This window comes from Rhipicephalus microplus, unplaced genomic scaffold (assembly GCF_043290135.1).
Source record: "Rhipicephalus microplus isolate Deutch F79 unplaced genomic scaffold, USDA_Rmic scaffold_140, whole genome shotgun sequence".
Classification (NCBI taxonomy): domain Eukaryota; kingdom Metazoa; phylum Arthropoda; class Arachnida; order Ixodida; family Ixodidae; genus Rhipicephalus; species Rhipicephalus microplus.
In genome coordinates, this window is record NW_027464711.1 from 413,982 (window position 1) to 431,399 (window position 17,418).

At 46.4% G+C, this 17,418-nt stretch overlaps 1 protein-coding gene across 6 annotated transcripts in view; it reads right to left on the minus strand.

Annotated features, from left to right (window-relative positions):
- The window catches only part of kis (chromodomain helicase DNA binding protein kismet), a 228,849-nt gene that overhangs the window by 78,530 nt on the left and 132,901 nt on the right, over window positions 1-17,418 (minus strand). For all 6 annotated transcript variants that reach the window (XM_075885419.1, XM_075885418.1, XM_037427719.2 and 3 more), the window contains 2 exons: window positions 8,266-8,473; window positions 894-1,039 (listed from right to left, as the gene is read on the minus strand). In XM_075885419.1, coding sequence (XP_075741534.1) covers window positions 894-1,039; window positions 8,266-8,473 — 354 coding nt within the window. The remainder of the gene's footprint in view (window positions 1-893; window positions 1,040-8,265; window positions 8,474-17,418) is intronic.

Below are 17,418 nucleotides of genomic sequence, written 5' to 3' on the forward strand. Positions count from 1 at the left end.
TTTTATTGATAGCATGGAAGAACAGCTGCTTTGACCAGTGACCACACTGGCCAAGTGCAAAAAGAACGAAAAGCATTGCCATCGAAAAGGTACCGTTTCGCAATTGCACCCAGCAGCAGCATGTAGAAAACTCAATAAACTGAGCGACTGAGCTTCAGCTTCATTTTGTCTGCAGCTCAGAAGCAAGCCAGTGGCAAAAGCAGGGTAGTCTCATTGCCATCGTAGAGCAATGGCAGCCCTCATGCTTACGTAATAGCGGTGGTTTCTAGTAGCCCCAGTGCGTGTTTTATACATCATAGACATATTTTTATCTCCTGAAAAAGCATTAAAATGTTAAACATTAAGTTAACTGCATGACATTAAATATCTGAGCCTGAAATTGTGTTGTCGAATTTCACTGAAGCAGAACGGCCCAAGGAAGAGTGTTCATTGTGGTGAAAATATTAATGTATTGACTCCTACAGACTGCTGACAGCGAACCGAGCATTATTTGTTTTAGCGCGAATTTCATTGCAGTGGTGTTTGACTGAGTTACAAAATATTGAAATACTACGAACATTTATGAGATTTAAAAAAAAAATCAAGAGTTCTTTTAACTGCCAAATTGATCAAGTTGAGAGGAATGATAACAGTAGCTAAGCAGTGTCAAAAACATCATCAGGTGTGAAAAACATCAGGCATGAAGACATAGCTGTGTGAAAAACTTCCAATTTGGTAATTACACAGGCTAAACACAAAACTTGCATGTGTAACGGTGTTATGAAACATTCGGGCCACTTCATTTATTCTCCAGTGCATGCAACACCAAGTGTTTCACCCGACCATTTATTCATCAGTAAGAAGGCTATCAAAATTTCATCAATAGAAAAAGATTAGATAAAACCAAAACTTGCCTGAGGTAGTTGGGACAGGAAAAGTGTGCCCATGGTGGCCAACAATCATTATAGGTGGCTTCGATGCAGACTGTGCCCGAACAACTTCACGAAAAGAAAGTTCTCCATCATTCAGGAGATGATAGTCCATTCTGCTTAAGCCATACCTGCAGGTTAAAAATTAAATTTTCAATTACAAAGGCAAGAAACGCAAGTGTGTTTAAAACAAATCTTTCGCTCTGGCATGACGATAGTTATAGCGCGAGAACAAAACGACGACACAGAGACAAGTCGTCGTTTTGTTCTCGCGCTATAACTATCGTCATGCCATACCAACTAGCCCAAGCCGCCACACTTCTTCGCTCTGGCGTTGAGTCTAGAATTAGCTTCTTCGAACGTGGTGTGAATGCTGTTTTAACACCAATATGTCAAGTAATCGGTGCTCTTCTCGGTGCCATTTGACATAGTATTTTTGAATATGAGTTCTGAGTGCTTCCAAACCCGTAAGGTCATTTCTCTCGTAAGAGATGACAGCATAAGATACAGTCGAATCTCATTAATTCGAACACGCTTAATTTGAACTTCCGGTTAATTAGAACTCCCACTGAGGTACCGTCAAAGCTATGTGTATTCCAATAGGCAAGAACGCCCCGTAGTTTGAATGCGTGAGCATTTGCGACGGTTCATTCGAACATACCACGCTCCGAAAATGCTCGCAGCACCACGCCCAATCCCCCCCGCGGCGGCACCTCCGACACTGATACATGTGTAGATTAACGGAAGGCCAGGCGGTAGTGATACCGTGAACAGTAGGCCATGAGGCCCGCGAAGAACATGAGAACATGTTGAGCCTTTTGTCCAGAATGAACTGTGCTTATTCTTTCCAAAATGCCACCCCCCCCCCCCCCCTGTGCCAGGCTTGCACAGCTCAACACAACTATCAGTGCCGCGTGGGGCCGCTGCATTTGAGCCAACATTGTAACACTTCTCCCCTCTTAGGAGGAAGACTACGGGGAGTACCTATTCACCGGTTTCCTAGTCCTCATGCCACGTCGCAACTTCGGCGTGCTAGGCGTAGGCATGACAGAGTCACTGTTCACATGCACACCACTGTTGGGCGCAGTCCCGTCGCTCTCCGTGGTACAGCTACTCCCAGATAAACTAGTTACAGGTAGCTGTTCCTGGTGAGGCACTTGTGGAACAGCTGGTCCATGAAGAAGCGGCGGCTCCAACTGTAGTGGAGCTGCAGCGATAGCAGTTTCAGGAGAGGCCCATGTTTCTGTCTGCACAAGGCGCAAGTGGCCGCTGTGTCGGTTTGCCAAGGTGCCATCTTCAAAACGGACACTGGTTGATGACGGAGCGACGTCCACAACACTGGCAGGCACCCAGGGTGTACCCCTGCGAAAGTTTCGCGCGTACACATCATCACCTGGCTGCAGTGATGGAGCCTGCCGGGACCCTCTGTACGACGGTACAAGCATGTGGCGTATTCCATTTCGAGTTAAGAACTCATGGTCCTGGGCACTGGTGAAGGCAGGACCGTCGTCGGAAACTACGACATCAGGCAGGCCATGCTGAGCGAATGCTATTCTCAATGGAGAAACGGTAGCTTCTGCAGTTGTGGAAGGCACAGGAAATACTTCTATCAACTTTAAGAATGCATCCACAATAACCAAGAATGTGTGACCTAGGAATGGTCCCCCAAAATCAATGTGAAGCCTTGACCAGGGTCGCTGTGGAAAAGGCCACGGCGTCTGCTGAACCGGCTGTACAGCTCGATGTGGAGTTTGGCACGTAGCACAGCTCTTCACGCTGTTGGCAATGTCATTGTGAACGCCCGGCCACCAAACATGGCTCCTGGCAATCATCTTGCTCTTCTCTATACCCAGGTGGCTGGCATGAAGAACAGCAAAAACTTGGGCTTGCAATGACTTTGGGATCACTACTCTTGATCCCCAAAGTAGGCAACCTTCATGGAAACTGAGTTCTGAGCTTCTGGTATTGAAAGGGTTCCACTCTGATGAGGTGCCCGAGATACTCAACTTGTGGCACGAAAAAATGGCATTTTTCAAGTTTGAGTTTGAGGCCAGATTTCTGAAGCTTGCTAAGCACAGCACGAAGGTTGCGAAGGTGCTCAGCATCATTTGCGCCAGTCACAAGAAAGTCGTCAAAATAGACTGCTACATGGGGCAGTCCCCTGAACAAGTTCTTCATCTCGCGCTGAAATATGGCAGGAGCAGATGAGATGCCAAGAGGCAACCGGGTGTACTGAAATAACCCCATATGCGTCAAAATAGTGACATACTCCCTAGAAGCCTCGTCAAGGACAACTTGCTGGTACGCATCTCGCAAATCCAATTTTGCGAATTTCTCACCTCCAGCAAGCACAGTCCACAGGTCATCGATCCTTGGAATGGGGTACTGCTCCACTGTTGCCACTGGGTTTATGGTGACACCAAAGTCTCCACAGATTCTGATGCGTCCATCCCTTTTGGTCACAGGAACAATAGGTGCAGCCCACTTTGCTGTCTTGACTGGAACAAGAATGGAATCTCTTCTTAGTCTATGGATTTCTTGAGTTACTCTATCTGTCAAGGCATACGGCAGTGGACGTGGCTTGAAGAACCGAGGCAGAGCATCTGAAGGAACATGTAGAGAAGCCTTAGCACCCTTGAATGTACCCAGGCCTCCTTCTAACACTTCGGCGTAGTCTTGGACTAGGTGTTTGACGTCGGAAAGTGCGTGGATGTTCACTTCAACGTCAGAGATGCCGATGCCCAGCTCACGCATCCAGTTGCATCCAAGAAGAGTGGCGATCCGTCTCTGGTCAGAAAAATGGATAGGTCGGCCTCCCTGCCATGAAACTTCACACTGACGTCGGCTTTGCCCTGAAGTTGTTTTAGTTCCCCGGAATAGCTTCGCAGAAGCACTTGCGACGGCTGCACAGGAACCAAAGGCAAAAGCTAAAGAATACGCGACTTGGCCATGACAGAGACAATTGCCACCGTGTCCACTTCCATGCGGAGCGGCTTGCCACAAACGTCAACAGTGACGGTGAAAGGCGGAGGCGGCGTGGCGTAGTCGACCGGCCACATGTCAAAAACTTCACAAGATGAAGTGGTAGAGGCGTCCTGCTTGCGTACCATATTAACACGGTGACAGTTACTCGACGACGGTGAACTCGACAACGGTGATCTGCAAACCGAGAACGAATGTGCCTTGGTAGGGCTGTTGCTTTGAGCTTGGCTGTCCCTTCGTCTCGAATTGCACACCTTCGGCAAATGACCTCGTTTGTGGCAGTAAATGCAGATTGTCTTCACATGCTTGCATTTTGATGCAAGATGTCCATCCCCGCAGCGATAGCATGTGACGCCCCCAGAACCTGAAGAGACACGGTGAGTCGAGAAAGCGCTGCTTATGTTTGCTTGCGCTATCTCACCTGCGCCCCTTTTTACTGCTTTCATTGCCAAGGCGGTCTGCACGGCGTTGTCGAAGATGAGGTCCGGTTTTTCCAAAAGTCTTGTCTGGACATCCACGTTGTTTATGCCACACACGACGCAGTCGCAAAGCATGTTTTCGAGTTCAGCCCCGAAGTAGCAGTGCTCGGACAGGCTTTTTAGTGATGAGATGAAACTGCCGACGGATTCCCCTTCCGTGCGAACGCGCGAGTTGAAACGAAAACACTGCACGACGACAGAGGGCTTCGGACAATAATGGCTTCCAAGAACTTGAAGAATCTCGTCCAGCGTTTTCTCCCTGGGCTTGGCGGGCTTGACCAAATTGCGGAGCAAAGCATATGTTTTCTGCCCGCAGCAGCTGATGAACACGGCAGTACGCTTGTTTGGGGCGACATCATTCGCCAGGAAAAATGCTTGGAGCCGGTCCACTAAACAGGGCCAGTCATCTCCTCCCCCCTCGAACGGCTCGAGGTTGCCGAAACTTGGCATGGTGAACATATGGCAGTGCGGTGCGGGAACGAAGACTTACATGAAACTTCCTTTCATCCTCGTCGCCAGTTGATACATGTGTAGATTAACGGATAGCCAGGCAATAGTGATACACCGTGAACAGTAGGCCATCAGGCCCACGAAGAACATGAGAATATGTTGAGTCCTTTGCCTAAAATGAACTGTGTCTATTATTTCCAAAACGGCGACCCCCCCCCCCCCCCCCCCCTGCTGTGCCAGGCTAGCACAGCTCAACACAACTATCAGCGCCGTGTGGGGGCGCTGCATTTCAACCAACATTGTAATAAACACCTCAACGGTGCGCGCGGAGAAAAAGAAAAGGCTTCGGTAGAATGTATGCTCTCTCTCGAAGATGATCCAGACTCCAACCAAATGTTTTGAAGAAACCCGACGTTTCAAACCGACTTGGTTCCTTCCTCAAGGGTGACAGCGGGGCTACGTAGCAGCGGCGTCTTCAAAGCACTCCCAGGGCTGATAATGACCCCCCCTCTCTGCCTCTCGTTTTGCCGTGGAGCGCAGTCCATGTGTAAACACTGGGGGAAGAGTTCCGACAGAGCGGTTGATGTTATGGGCTGTCCTCTGTATGTGCCAAGACACAAGTAATAACCTTCTCCACCAGTTCGGCTCACTTTCCAGGATGGCCGTCGCTTCAAAATTTATCCGGTGATCCAACGTCTCAGCAAGTTCGGCGACTGTGCTGCGTGCCCTCTTTGCTGAGCTTCCGCGCATCGTTGGCGTACTGCTTCAGTCGTTCGGGTAGGTTTTTTGTCTCGCCAATATGCCAAGAGGGGCACTCGGCGCACGAAATTTTGTAAAGGACATCGCGGGTTTTGTCCATTGTTGGCCGGTCGTTCCGGCGGGGGAGGAGGCGGCCCAGTGTACACGAAGGTACGTGTGCGATGCGAACCCCTTCTTTCTTGAAGATCCGCGCCGGCATTGTGGACCTCAGAAAAAACGGATACCCAAAAAACTTTATTCGAGCCGCCACCCGCCGCGCAGAGCAACATAGGATACGAAAAAAACCCCAATCAACCTTAATTGGCAGCCTCCCGAAACGAGTACCGGTCGCATACGTTCAGGGAACCAGCGAAATGTTGGCGTGGATCTTCAAGAAGGAAGGGGTTCGCATTGTGCACATGCCTTTGTGTACGCTGGGCCGCCTCCTCCCCCGCCCGAAAGACCGGCCAACGATGGACAGGACTCCCGGTGTCGTTAACAAAATTCGTATATCGGTGAGACGAAAACCTACTGGAACGACTGAAGCAACACGCCAACGATGTGCGGAAGCTCTACAAAGAGCGCAGCCCAGCCACCAAACATCCTGAGACGCTGGATCACCGGATAAATTTAGAAGCAACGGCCATCCTTGAAAGCGAGCCGAACTGGAGGAGAAGGTTATTCCTCAAGTCGTGGCACATACAGAGGACAGCCCATAATATCAACCGCTCTCTCAGAGCCCTTCCCCCAGTGTATACACACGGAGTGCGCTCCACGGCAAAACAAGAGAGAAAGAGGGGGGTCATTATCCGCCCCGCAAGTGCTTTGAAGACGCCGCTGCTACGTAGCCCCGCAGTCACCCCTAAGGAAGGAACCAAGTCCGTTTTGAAACGTCGTGTTTCTTCAAAACTTTTGGTTGGAGTCTAAATCATCTCCTAGTTTCATAACCAAACAGACCGACTTCTGTCGAATGTTTACATTCATGCTCTCTCTCAAATGCCGATCTGTGACGCGCCTGTGCCACGCTTCTCCCTTTTCCGTCCCTGCCACATAAAGACCCTTCAACTCAGGCCAACCGGCTCGCCCTCCGCCATCTCCTGACGCCGTGAAGCTCTCGCTGAGTGGTATCCCGTCCTTGGACTACTTCGACCGTGTCCCCATCTTTCTCTATTTTATATTTACTTGTCACTCCATCCCTTTTAATCCCTCCTTATCCCCTTCTCTCGTGAGCCACTGTTGAGGTGTCGCACTTGGATACAGTTACGGGGCTCAGTTTTATCTTCTTTTCTCTCATTTATGAATCACTCCCCCCCTCCCCCCTTCAATGCCGTGAGCAAGAGAGAGAGGAAAAAAAAAAAAAAAGAAAGCTGTCGCAAAGTGCTGGCTCTCGCTCCTGCGCCAGTGCCATGCTTCCCCTTTTCCCTTTCCTGCCACGTAGGCCCTTTTCTTTTCAACAACGCGTGCGAAGAGAGAGAGAGAGAAAAAAAAGCTGCCACGGAGTAATGGTTCTCTCCCAAATGCTGATCTGCTTCTCTCTGCGTAGAGACGCTCCTCCTTTCTCGTCACGTGCTGGCCATGCTGCAACTGCCTAGTGGAGACGCAGTTATTGTCATCGTCGTCTATAGATTCGGCACTGGACAATGCCGCGCGCAACTTTTTTTGCCAGGAGAATGCTGAAGCCGAAGTAGAAATGCTTTCCAAGCTGCGTGCAAAATTGACTCGCTGCAAGGCAAGTGTGCACAGTTGCGCATTACCGATTACTTCAATTAATGATGGATGTCCTGTAATTTGCGAATAAATGTAAGTCTTCTGAAACTTCCCCTTGTGTGTTAGCTCAATACACATGCCCCACTGCATGGCAAGCCCTCCATTCATTTCGCTTTCATTATTTCGAACTTATCTTAATTCGAACAAATTTTCGGGCCCTTTCGAGTTCGAATTATCGAGATTGGACAGTATAATCTTCAAAAAATTCCAAGGAAGAGTTGGTGGGGAAAGGTCAAGGCACCCCAATGGGTTATTCACGCCTCTAATAAATATTGAAACGGTGTATGAAAGACGGTGCTTTGGAATACATGTGAGTAGACGTTAGAATAAACGTGAATTCAGGTAAGGCTGATAGTAATGCTGAAGATGATCAGATAGGACCTTAGGTCAGCAAAAGTAAGTGGAACTCACTCAGCCTCCCTCGAAAAATATATTATGCACTTTGCACTCACTTTGACTAACCAAATTTTCCTGAGCCGAACTCATTCGGACTCATGCTCTCGAAAATGTTCTTCAAATGAACTCACTCGGACTCAGACACACAAAAATATCACTCACCCGGACTCACTCAGACGCGCGGCTCTATCGCCTTTTGCTGAGCGAGTCCCAGTGAGTATACTTATGAGCGAGTTTGCCCATTCTATGATCGCAGGAGTGGGTACAGGGTAGTAAATGATATAAAAAAACTGAGAATAAGTGAGGTAAACACCAACACTGACAGGCGAGAGAATTGCAAAAAATAATATAAATATAATTATATAAGTGTGTAGTGTGAAGCATGCAGCGACATAAAGTTCAGGAATAATAAGACCAGAACAAGTGTTCTTGAAAGAAAGAAGCAGTTTTGGTGCAAGGTTCATCATGCAAAGTTCATTAACCTCACACAAGAAGCGCAAAGTTTCTGAACAACTAGCTTCAATGCACCAAATCAAAGCACTTACTTCGCTGCACCAATGAGCAGATCTTTATCATGCCGTCCACAAATCCACCAGTCCGGAAGATCCATGGATGGCTGGCAGAGTTTCAGTCTTTCGTCCAGTTCAGGATGTGGTAAAATCTCTTCTCTTATTTTGCTCAACAGTTCAATGCGTTGCAAACAACGGGTGGCTCTCTCTTCAGAGATTGGCTCAACAACATACTGCAGGTTCTCTGTAGATCAAACACAACATTATGAAAGGTTCAATCCAAATGCTAACAACCACATTCACAAAAAATCACTTAAAACTTTAAAGAAGGAAAAAATGCTCATTTGATGATATTGCTCTCTCTGCCTTCAAAGAAAACAGATAAAAATTATATTTATGTTGTGCATAATGCCCCCAACAACTTTTCCAGTAATTTCTTAATACCCCTGTCACACACTGCTAACTTAATGCAATTTATATGCCATTTGTATGCTGTCACATAAGAAAACTATGCCATTAGATGAAAAAAAAAATTTTTCCATCGAATGAGTTTACAATTCAATTTCAGATGGCATGCATGCATGGTCTTGGCGCCAAGGACTGCTTATGAATTCACTGCGTAACTTTTGTAATTCGTAAATACAGTTGAACCCCTTCAAACGAGACATGCACCAGGGAGCAGATTTTGTATCTTTTATAAGGTGTGTCTTAAAAGCAAGCAGCCATGTTTTCATTTTGTTATCAACCTACAGTGTAGGCATACTGCTGGCGCATATACACAATCTTGTTACATCAGTGTCTTTATTAAAGGGGTTCAACTGTCCTAGAATAACTAACTACCGGTCAGACAATGTAAGAGCATGTGCAAAAAATTCTAAACGAAAGCTACTCTCAGCTACAGCGGCTGGACAGGCTGGATGCTGACAGTGTTTCATTTGTGCTTTGCAGTCACTATATTTAGGATTGTGGGTGTTCATCGTTCAATTGCATGCAGTTTGGGGAGCAAAGTGATGGCTGCACGAATTAGCTGGCTCCATCTCATTTCTGCAGTCAAAGCGCCAGTCGCACTCCCACGCTCCCTCATAACGTCAGCCATGTTGGTTTTCGATTGGTTCTTGGCTTGACAAGGAGTTTGATCTCATTTGTGCATGCTGATTTGGCACATCCGTCTTTTTCATGATGTCCCGGCACAAGTGCCCTTCCCAGACTGTAAAATTGCAAAATGTCTCTTGATATCGGGGGCTTCACTTCTGGTGATACCAGTTGTCCTGGCCTTTATCAAAATCTTATCAAAGCAGCAGAGGGCAGCACATCCCGAAAGAGGCAAATTGTGTAAAACAGCTGTGCTTATATTCTTGGAGCAGATATTTAGTGATATAAACGATTTACAAGAATACACACACGTTACATGCAAGTTTTTAAACACCTATTTCTTCCGAAGTCTCGGCTCGGGGGCCTAGGGTCATGGTCACCATGTCAAAATTATATTTTTGTCCCGTGGCAGTAGGCAGGTAAAGTGCCACTAAGTTCACTTATTGTTATTAGTTATATAAATGTAGTACGATTTGCCATGTGTCAGGAGCATAAGCCATAAAAGCTCACAGTAGATTCAACACATGCATTATCACCTCTGGATGAGTCGGCGAAGTTCCTTTCTCCCAACAGGTACCTTCACATTTCCGTGCAGGAAAAAGGTAATCTCAAATCTCATTATGCAAAAGAGTATAATTATAAACACCTACTTTCCTAAAAGCAAATGATGAGTTATTCAATTGGTAACTAGAGTGCCTTGTATTAAAAATTCTAGCACTGCACTACCGATGCATAAAAAAAAAAGAGGAGGGGGGAGGTGATATCTTGTGGATAAAATAATGAAAGGATAACAGCTTTTGCCTGGCAAAGAATTGAAGAGGCCAATACTGCATATGCGCAAGGAGCTGAAAATTGAATGCACTGAAGAATTTGAAAGACAGTTTCTTTTGCAACCAATATCTCATGGCAGTAACTCCTGCCAATCTGTCCCCTGCACTAAAATGATAGATGAAGATGCAATGCTTTATTACACAAAGGCTCTTGTGGACATCTGTGCGCAAACCATAGTTATGAAAACAAAGCAGACACATCACAACAAAAACATAATCCTGTAATTTCATTAGAATATGCAAACAGAAACAAAAAAGCGGTGTTTACTGCAGCACATAACACAGAAGTCCTTCATATGTCCAATTTTTTTAGCAGACACTATTATTGCAGACTTTTTACAAATTTGCAATCATGTTTTTGGAATGGAAATGCATGCATAAGCTTCCAAATGGATAGCGATTAGTCCCCCAGGAATTTTTACCGCTCACTGGCAATCATGACATATATTGTCTACGCTCACTATAACGAACCTGCATATAACACTTTTAGATACAATGAACCATTATGGGAAACGTGTAGCAGCTACAGGCAATGATGCATTCCACTGCACCACTGCGCCGCAAGTACTGTGAGTGGCGACTTGCAGCGACTTGCGGCCACTTCAGTGTCAACTGGCATGCTATGAATCGCCTCTCAGTCAGCTACGCCTGCATTGTATCCAAGCGAGTGTGCGTGAAGGTGACAAGTATGATAAAACGGGATGGGTTCCAGAGAGTTAACAGTGCAGATTTTTTGGGGGCCCCAAATTTACAGAATCAATCATGTTTTCGATGTGACTGTGACGTAGCACAGATGCATGACAGAGTGTTTTGAAAGGCTGATTTGCACAGCCAGCCAGTGTAAAGCTCAAAGCATAGGCCATCACCATCGGTGTTTGTAAACATTATTTCTTATCATTTTGATTCTTTCTGTAAACAAAACTCTCACATTATACTATTCTCACCCAGCTTATTTTTTTATCCTGAGTAATACACCTCTCAGAATTCTGGCCATTCTTCTTATTGATTCTTGTTTTTCATACTCATGCCGGTTCATGACTACACAATTCAACAATTCTCTTCCTATTTTCAGCACCTTGTTTCATAAATTTTGTATTACTTTATGCAATGTTATACGTGTAAGCTTACTTGGTATTCTTTATGCATGATTGTCTCTCATTTCTGCTGCTTTGCCGACTTGTAACGGGGTTGGGACAACGTCAAGCTCTCTAGCTTTTAGTCCTGTACTCCTCCCATCAAAAGGGAATAAAATGATTTATTTATTTTTCCTGCCTGTTGAGTAAACGACGGCATTTGTGTCTGGCATGAATTAGACACAACCCCTTCCTATGCAGGCAGTTGTACGGTTGCCAAACTGCATATGTTATGTTCAGTAATGCATGGCATTTCCACGAAATTTTCTTGCAGTAGTTCAGCTTCGTTTCTAGAAGTTGTGTAGGCTTCGGCAGTCCTTGAGTAACATTATCATATGCCAGCATTGCCAATGATTTTTCAGCTGACAAGTAGCGCAATAGAACAGTGGAATGCAGCTTTGCTTGGATGCACAATACATAGGGAATAAATTTTTAAATTCTCACGGTCTCCAATGCATTTTGCCTGGCATGCAGCACTTTTTCTTTAAAATGAACTTTCGCTTAAAACGAACGATACCTGCGTGACCGTGGAAATATACATAATTTCAATGGCATGAAATTGCACTTATAGCGAACGTCTCTGAGCTCTGCCGATCAGTTAACGCGAGCTGAGTGGGCGCTCCGGCGAATTTCCAGGAAGCCACTTTCGACCACTGATAATGCAACGGCAAGGTGCCCATAGACATTTACTGTTAAACGCTAACCTGCGCACCGCTCTAGTTGTCGCTCTCCACAACCGTTTTTTGTCATGCACTCCTCCGTCCTTTGTCCCCCCACCCTTCTAAGCCCCCTGCATCACCGGACGAGCCCCATGTTTTCACACTCCTCAAGATCTTTCAAAGGCCGGTCGGCCAACTAGTCTCCAATCGGTTCTTGATTGCCAGTTTTGCTACACTATCGTTGGCGTTGCCGGCTTGGAGTGACGAGACCATTTTCCAGCATCTTCGACCACCGATTGTACCCTATCATCTGCATATTGTCTAGATCGTTGTCGTATTGTTACAGTGCATGAGCTTGCGCTTTGCCAACGACTGATAACACGCGATTAGTCCCCCCGCGTGCGTAAGCGTAAAAGCGGCTGTTACACGGAACGAATCTCAAATTATAAAAGTCGGCAGGGCCGCTCAAGATTGCTGGAGCTACAATGTGATTTTAGACCTCTGCGCGTGACGACCACTCTCCCAAGTTTTCCTACGCTTGAGTTTCAACGCTTCGTGGGCCTTGCAAGCAAGCTACCCGACCTGCCTTTTCCACCCTATGTTTTGGTTTCTAAGCTCGCCTCCCCTTCGTATGCTCCTCTCTCTTCACTCTATCGCAACTCCTTCACCCATCTCTCGCAAGCATGCTTGCAAGTCTGCTGTCTTCTCTTTATCTCAACTTCTAAGTCCGTCTCCACCGCTCAGCGACGCCAGCAACGCTGGCTCGAATTCAGAAGTTTTGCTTTTTGTCTAGAAACTGGCTCAGAGATGGATGCTTCATGCGTCCTGCATTCTACATCGTGCGTGTGTAATCAGGACGCGAATGTCAGGCCGTCTGCGCTTTTTACGGCCGCTAATTAAAACATCCAAAGTGTGATCGCTTGTGGCTTGGGCGCCATCCGCATGTTTAGACTTATTTGTGGGTGCCATGTTGTGGAGCGCTTGCTCATATCTGTTGACCGCCCGGCAGTCTACTTGCTGCTTCTGGTGTCCCTGTATTCAGCTGTGGAGAAGGTGAAGGTTTCGTGGACAGCGGTGGCGGCTACATGTGTTTTTAAACTGTTCTCGCGAGGCTGACTTCACCGAGGTGGGAACAGATACTGAGCCTGAAGCTTTCAAACAGGAGCGCCGCGGCGGCGGTTTGTGGCAGTGTGTCGTTGGTTCCGACATGGGAAAGCGGGCGCGACGTCTGTTGCGATGATTTCATTATGCTGACATTTCAGAACCGCGCACACATAAGGGCACTGTGAATGAAATGCGCGGCAAGAGCGATTTGAAGGAATCGGATGCCAAGGACTACGAAACTTTGGAGCCAGTACCCACAAGCAGGCCTGTCGCAACTGGCTACATTAATAGCCTGAGGCAGCTTGTACATATGCCACGGGCCTCGGCAAAGCGCACGCTGCCACTTTAAGTAAACTCGAGGCCATCGTTATCGTTTCTGCTTTTCGAAAACTGTGCATCACGAACATTTTTGGGGAAAAAACTTGTGTTTTCACACGCAACTTTTTTTAAAGCTGGGTCTCATATAAAGTGAAACCTCGTTAATTCGAACTCTGTTATTTCAAAATTTCGCTTAATTCTAAGTACTTCCCCGGTCCCATATTTTGTAATGTAAGTCTGAACAAATAATTTGAAGCGGCGGGCAGCACAAGTCTGGTTAATTCAAAAGCTTTGGGGGCAGTGTGCCAATTCACGATCGCGATTCTGCCGCAAATTAGGGGAAACCACGGCCCCTAATTGCCACTGGGCAATGTACTTAAGCGATACCAATGAGTGGTAGCTGAAGCATCTCTGCCTTGCTATTTACAGCCCGAAAAAAAAAATTATATATAAAAAATTGGCCTTGTATCTGTATGTCACACTGCAAATGTCGTCGAAAGACAATAGTCTTGTGTCTAGAGAGAGTGAACAAAACGTTTATTTAGTGTTCTGCGTAAGAAAATTGGTGAATGGTATCCTGGAGGCACTGGGTTAGAGTGCCTCGAGTATGCAGCGGAGGCAAACGAGCGCATCAAGTCACGTCACTCATGAGACATGAGCACTATCTGGCAGTTATCCTGAAAAACGTTGCGCGCGGTGTGTGCACCCGTCTCTGAGGTAATAGGGCGTAGAACGCAAGGCGACAAGTAGGTGCCACCACCGTGTCGTCTTAGCGAAGCGGTGGAAACACTTGCCCTTTCGTGCAAGCGTTGCCTGGTCAGCGGAACGTGATAAACGCTACGGTCCTTATAATTACTTATGTATCACTTTTCTAGTAAGAGACACACATACAGAATATTGACGTGTTATCATGGTGCCTCAGATATGCGCAATATTTGCTTTTTAATTGACAATCGCACAAGTATGTACGCTGAATCTTGAGCAATATTGGTGGGCGCTGCGGATGGAGTCGGCCGCTTGGAGTATCGTTGGATACCGTTAAGGGCAGACAAACAGACAAATGCACAGACAGGACAGACAGACCAATATTTTTGCGTCGAAGGTCCCCAGGAAAGACGTCTTTAAAAATAAAATTGTCTTTAAAAACGAAAAACGACCTCGTGATCAGCTGAAATAGGCACCTGTGGAAAACAAGATGTGCTTCACTACAGTAAAGTAATGACGCGCGGGCAGCATGTTGCACGGTTCTCGCAACGTCAGTGCGTCCTGATTATCCATTCTTTTGGGCAATTCAAGGAAATTGATAAAGGACAGTCTGGTGGAATTCGCGATGCATGCGAACCTCTGAGTGCCGGTTGCTTCAGCTATTTGCGCACTTGCACAGCTGGCAGAGTTCTTGCCTGCAATGCATACTTCGAAAACTTGGACCAAAAGCTTCAATGATGTTTTCCAGCCAAAACACACCACGAATTTCATCACACTGTTCATTACCGAATTCTTTATTTTATGAAAAAGAATGGGCGAGTGGTCGCATCATGACATGCTTCGCATCATGACGTGCTGACGCAGCAAGGAACAGGCGACATGCTGCATGTGTGTCACTACTGTGTTGCAGTGAAAATGTTTTGTTATTTACAGGCGTGCATTTCAATCGATCAACTTTTTTTTCTTGCGCTGATAGCGATTTGGCCCTGGAATTCCCCCTTGTTTGTGACAAAACTGTGACCAGGTATTGTTTGAAAAAATAACCCTTAGCCGGCAGAGCAAACGACCAGTCCTGATTAATATGAATAATGTCAAGATCCTTGTAATCCACTTTTAGTATATTCTGTTAATTAGAAAAAACGCTTAATTCAAATATTTCTCACGGTCCCGGTGACTTCGAATTAACGAGGTTTTACTGTACTATGACCTTTGGGATATAGTAGGTCATGCTCAGGTTCATTATAAGCGGACTCGACTGTATTAAACACAACAAAACAAAAAAATCAATTTTTTTCGAAAAAAAAAAAAAACACTTTTTCAACCTGCATCTCCCCTTAATGTTAATGTTTACGAACTGCAATAAGGTGCAAAAACAGCAGCAGCGAACAAGGGAGAATTGCTGAATGTGTTGATTACTTTACGTTAGCGAACTGTAGACTGCAGACTCTAGATCACTTTGTCAGCTGTCCCTTATTCCTCCAACATGATAAAATATAAAAATATCAGTCAACTTGCATATAGAATAAATTCACAGCAAACTAGCTACAGCATGTAGTTCATAAAGGTACCTATGGGATCACTTGCTTCACACAGCGCACACTAATAGTACAGTGTTCCCATCAGTTTCGGAAACACAGTCATAGCGGAAAAGTGACAAACTTTGTTCCAGGTGCGTAGTTCCTATAGTTATTGGAACAGTTAGCAATACAGCAATTCATTTGCCACATTGCAAAGCACCGCTAACAAGCTGACACGGCTCTGCTCATTGGTAGGCTACTGCACGGAGACTGCCAATTCCTTTCTTCCAATTCCACAACGCGGTGCCACCGGCTCAGTGCACAGTTCACATTCAGCCTTAGTTTGGTTTGTCTATTAAATCAACAGCGTGAAGTTAACTTTCAGCAGACCACGATAAAAAATCAGCTACAAGGGACGAAAAGAGCGCCCCCCACCCCCCAATCTCTCTCTCCAAAATTGGATGCATAAAGTGTGCCGTAATTACTCGAATCTAAGGCGCACCTTTTTTCCGGTTAAGCGAGTTCATAAATCGCATGCGCGTTAGAATCGAGTACGAACAAAACAATTACGGTCAATCTATTGCCATCGGCAAATCCAAAATGGCCGCCCCCTACGTGCGTCGGCCATTTCTGCCTATGTGTTTCCCATGTGCGGCACTTCGTACGTGAGCTGAAGAGTTCGCCATCTAGTAGTGCATAAGCATCGACGGCGTGGAAGGGCCGACTCCAAAACTCGAGTGCACCACGATGCCGCTTTTAAAAGAAAAGTCATCGCGTGTGCAGAAACGGACGGAAATCGGGCCGCATCGCGATTGTTCGGAGTTCCCGAAACGTGCGTGCGGGACCGGCGGAAACAAAAGCAGAAGATTGTCGACAGCAAAGCTTCACGCAAAGGCTTTAGTGGATCACAGCAGGGTCAGTTTCCGCAAATTAAAGAGCTACTCGGCGAGTATGTGCTTGAGCAGCGAGCGGCACAGCAGCCCGTGACGACAGAAGTGCTCCAAGTGCGGGCTATGCAATTAGCCTAAGAAAAAGGTCTAACGCAAAGCCAGTTTAAAGCGAGCAGGTGCTGGCTAACTAACTTTATGAAGAGGAAAGGCTTTTCCCTCCGAAGGGGAACATGCATATGCGAAAAGTTTTGCGGAGAAGTACGATGAAAAGCTTCACAGTTTTCAGAGGTTCGTCCTAAACTTGCGGCGCAACAACGGCTACCTGCTTGGGCAAATCGGGAATGCCGATCAGTCGCCTCTTTACTTCGACATGCCTGGCACCACAACCGTCGAGAAGGGGGCGAAGCAAGTTCGCATGCTGACATCGGTCCACGGTAAAACTAAAGTGACGGCAATGCTCCATTACACGTCAGATGGGCACAAGCTTCGCCCGTACCTCATATTTAAATGAAAGACGCTCCCGAAAAGAGTCGTTTTTTCGAGTGGTGTGATCCTGCGGGCCAGCGAGAAAAATGGGTGCGCGTTGCAATCGATGTCTTACGTTTTTTTTTTTTTTTTTCGCGGTGGAAATCGGGTGCGCGTTACAATCGAGGGCGCGGTAGAATCGAGTAAATACGGTACTTTTGCTGTGTTGTTACAGGCTGAAAAAAAGACGAACACACCACTCTCTGCATGCTAAGGCCACGGTAATTTTAGATTGCAGCTGGCAACATTGGTGGCTTTGGGCCAAGCCAATCCTCTAATCAAGCTAGTCTGAGAGGACATTGGTCACGCCAGTGGTTCAACTCTGAGTTCAAGTGTTGCACCTCACTGAAATGTGGAGCAAAGTGATTGCAACATTGCTCAAGGGTGCTTGCTCACCAATCCCTTTAATAAATATG